Here is a 4,217-nt window from a genome sequence, read left to right on the forward strand (position 1 = left end):
TTTTGTATGCGGTTTTCGGTTTTGGCCGAATTTGTTTTGCGGTTTTGCGATTTTGGACGAGTTTTTCTTCGGTTTTGCGGTTTCTAATACACCCCAATGTCCCCCTCTGCTAGCTATTCTCTTTCATCCAGTTCCACGGGCGATATCATTCAATATACGAAAATGAGCGTACAAAATACCTAATATTCACCCTCAAGGAGCATTTAATTGTTAATTTAAGTTAATGTGCTTTGTTTAATTAATTTAGCTTACTTTGTAACTCTGGACACTTATTTTAATTAAGCTCCCTCCCTTCGTGTTTCTGATTGGTGAATGGCAAATGCATAAATAGGTTTTATATAATAACCCAAGTTATTCTCACATTTTGATAGGCTCTTGCCTATGTTCTTTTAGAGGACAGACACACGATTGACGTCACCATCAGCTTTTATACGAAGGAAGTTTAATTCTTTATTTTACAAAACAAATAGATTCCATGTTGCCGTGCGTCTGTTCCATAATGGATCGCAGACGTCAAAATGTGGCAAGAACATCAGTGACACACTCAGCCATCGCCTCGTGTGCCATTTTTTTGTACTTACTTACTATGGAAACAGCGAATGAACTCGCTCGTGTATTTTATTATTTATTGTCACGCGTGAAGTTGTGCCTATACTCACGTGCACACTCATACGATTTTCTACTCTTGCCAATGATGAAAAAATGCAGTGTTGAGTTGATTGTAGCTTTGATGGAAAATCTTTCTTTGACTGATGTCACTTGTCAACACGCCTTCTAAATTTGTGAATTAATATAATAGCGAGCATTTAAATGTTTTTAGTAGCAAAACAAAAAAGGTTTAACGTGTTTGTTTAACTCAACTCCATATGCATGCAGCTGTCGTCGTATGTCATATTATTCCCGGTCGTAGCCTGAACTGCGAATTAAGTTCGACGCGGCGGCTAAACTTAAGGATATTCTGTGTGTTAGACCAGATAAACATTCATTTTGCCGCATAACTACGAAAATTAGTTAGTTGGCAAGATAATTGCATATTTCAACATTCATTGTAGCCCGTTGACTTTTTCATTCCTTCGTTGGTTATGGAAAGAAGGTGGCTGTTTGTTAATAAAACTCTCTTACGTTTTGTCTATATCTTTACTTACGCTGAATAGTTCAATGAAGGCCTACCATCGTCTAGCGAATCGGTCCTCAAAGCTGTTACTGGTTGCACATGTCTCCTCTCTGGCTTACAATCGCCTGTATTAAGCACTAAGGTGGTAGAACCGAGTAATTTCCACGTCAATATAAAGGGCCCAGGAGAAACTCTCCCCTTTCGCGTGATATGAAGAAAAGCTCTTCTGAAAGACTTAACTCGCCAGGCGTAGATTAAGGGATTTATCCCACTGCTGAAATACACCAAAGAAAGGGTAACATCCCGTGCAATGTGAAATCCATCGGTCCGGCAATCCATACATTGCACCATAAGAAGATCGATGACGAGAAATGGGATCCATAAAATCAAAAAAACAACGAGGACCAAAAACACTGTCCTCGTTGCCGCTTTTTCCTTGTGCAAAGCGTTTTTAAGAGACAGACTTCTTTGCAGTCCAAGACTCGCAATCATACTTTTGTGTTTGCGAAGAGCACAGTACAGCATGTAGTAAGCGAACATGAAAACCAATGTCGGGACTATACAACCTAGGCCATACAAATAAAGTTGAAACGTTTTGTCTCTCCATCCTAGCACAGGAAGGAGAGCGTAGTGGAACGAGATTGACCAGATCACGCCAATACAAATTTGCACGTTTTTCCGATTCACGACCGCTTGAGAATGAAAAGGTCGGCGAACAGCGAAGTAGCGAACTATGGAGAGTGCTACAATATTCAATAAAGAGGAAGACGCTGAAATGATAGCAAATAAATAGTGCAATGAGTAGATGAGGTTTTGGTTCTTCCAGTAAGTTACTATGAGTAGTGGTTCCGAAATTGCTCCCATTATTAAATCGGCAATTCCGAGGTTTAGTACAAAATAGTTTTGTACGGTTTGAAGCTCACGGAACGGGTCTTTCCAGTATGCTACCACTAGCAGAACGTTGGCAGAGATCGTGAACAAAGATGCGATAACATACACTGCCATACTCGGGAGACTTGTCTGAAACCAGTACCCTTCGAAAAACATCATGGCGACGTTCGTGATCCGTGAAGAATACTGACGGAAAAGAAACTTGGAACACGAAACAAATGTCTAAAGCTGCATTATGACTGACTGCTCTGGCGAATAATGAAAACGAATGAAGAGGTTAGCTTCTAACTGAAAAAAAGATCATTATGCTGGGCCGGTGGCGAGTCAATGTAGTTTTCAAACAAAGCAGTTGATGAATGTAAATGAACAACCGTAAGGAAGATCTGTAAGCACCCTATGTCATCCGAGAATAATAACCCTAAATATACACAGCTGCTAGTGGGTAATTTTATATACCATCGACAAGTTGTCAAATACGCCCGGGCAGGTATTATATCTATGAATGACACTTCAGTTTGACTTTCAAAGGCAGATATTTGCTGACATTATTAAAATGTCGGCAAAATATGAGACGATGTATGTGTGGGAGCAGGAATGCCGCGGTGGCAAGAGCACTTGCCTCCCGCCAAAGTGGCTCGGGTTCGATTCCCAGACGCGGCGTCATGTGTGGGTTGAGTTTGTTTGTTCTCTTCTCTGCGCCGAGAGGTTTTTCTCCGGGTCTAATTCCGGTTTTTTTCCTCTCCTCAAAATTGATCCAAAATGTCTTGTTATGAGTTGATTTCTGTACAATCCACCATATTTACTAACTTTAATATTTTACTATATTTTGATTTTACAAATCAAATGGCATTTTTTAAATGGATTTAACAAACACTGAAGGAATCGAACGCTTTGAATGCGTCACATTGTTTGCTGAAGTCGCATCTAAGTTGTCTGGCAATTTACATATATTTTGTATTCAACTTTACAGTCAAGGTTCTTTCGAAGAGTGTTTGATATGAACTGTCAGAAATATATGCTTTGTGACACCTTTTTTGTGTTTGTTTGCACCATATGTTTGCACCCACGCAATTGAAATAGGAAGGGTTTTTTGCCTCTATTAGCAAATATGTTGTTTGTTTCAATAAATTTTTCGCTGGAAAAGGTCTTTGTGAAATTTCCAGCCCGGTTTTGTGAATTTCAATATCATGTTGAGTAATTTTCGAGCTTAACAAAATTTGCGTACGTGCGTTGAAATGTGATACGCGACGATTTTTCCTGGGTTGCCGTATGGCAATCCCAGTCGGAAAATGGGTAGATTTCTCCGTTTTATTTTTTTTATTTTTTTCCGTGTTGGTAAAAGTCTTGCCTGTCACTCCCCTGCTAAGTGGTGTCTTTGTGCATAGAGCCCTGCTGCGCGTATTTTCTTAGGATCGAGAGGGTAGTTGCATTTTTAGATTTAGATTTTTCAAACTTTTTTCCATATTTTTAAATTTTTAGCTGTTTTCTATTTTGTAATTTTTTATTATCTCACAATTGTAATTAGTAACTTAATCTTTAACTTAGGTTAGAGGGCCACTGGTTTGTCAGTTTTTAACTGTTATGTGTTACCCTCTATAAATAAAGTTGTTACTTACTTACTTACTTACTTACTAGTGGGAAATGCGTAGATTTCTCTGGAGGACACATTATAACGATTAACTTAACGGGCAATGGCGTCGAAAGTCATGTAGCGCGAATGGCGGTTTAGTGGATCTTTGAACAAAATATACCCTTATGAAGCTCAATAATGACAAATCAATTTGATACTGAACAAGACAGGCGACAACATCGACAACAATCTGTCGCCCGTCGAGCCGTCTTTTACCAAGTGTGCTGTTATGTAGAACACTGAAGATTCGCAGGGCAGCGATAATAGTGAACTCAAAGACTAGACCAGGTGGATTGAATGGAGTTTCAAGCGTTAAAATTGCTGAAAAGGTAAGATTATTGTCGAAGCGATGCCGCAATTGCGTGTCTTCACCACATGTTCCTTTGATCTCACATTATTGTGTTTTCCGTCAAAATATTCGCTTGTTTTCGCTTTCGCTCGAACATATTTACCTTTATTACATGTCCAGTGAATAGTTTTATCCTCTGGGATGAATTTTCCGTCGAAAAATCGGTTATTTGGGCGGTCAGTGTAAAACGCAGACTGCAGACTGCAGACCGGGGGTAAAATGCAGACTGAGGG

At 39.5% G+C, this 4,217-nt stretch overlaps 1 protein-coding gene across 1 annotated transcript; it reads right to left on the reverse strand.

Moving 5' to 3' along the window:
- Positions 1-423: 423 nt before the first annotated feature.
- On the reverse strand, positions 424-2,407 carry LOC138044493 (adenosine receptor A1-like). The gene has a single exon (XM_068890999.1). It carries the CDS (start codon positions 2,162-2,164, stop codon positions 1,142-1,144), a length of 1,023 nt encoding a protein of 340 aa, XP_068747100.1. The 5' UTR covers positions 2,165-2,407; the 3' UTR covers positions 424-1,141.
- Positions 2,408-4,217: the final 1,810 nt, after the last annotated feature.

The sequence above is a fragment of the Montipora capricornis genome, chromosome 4 (genome assembly GCF_036669925.1).
Source record: "Montipora capricornis isolate CH-2021 chromosome 4, ASM3666992v2, whole genome shotgun sequence".
Taxonomy (NCBI): domain Eukaryota; kingdom Metazoa; phylum Cnidaria; class Anthozoa; order Scleractinia; family Acroporidae; genus Montipora; species Montipora capricornis.

Coding starts and splice junctions, on each gene's coding strand:
- LOC138044493 (XM_068890999.1), bottom strand. CDS start 2,164: ATGATGTTTTTCGAAGGGTACTGGTTTCAGACAAGTCTCCCGAGTATG.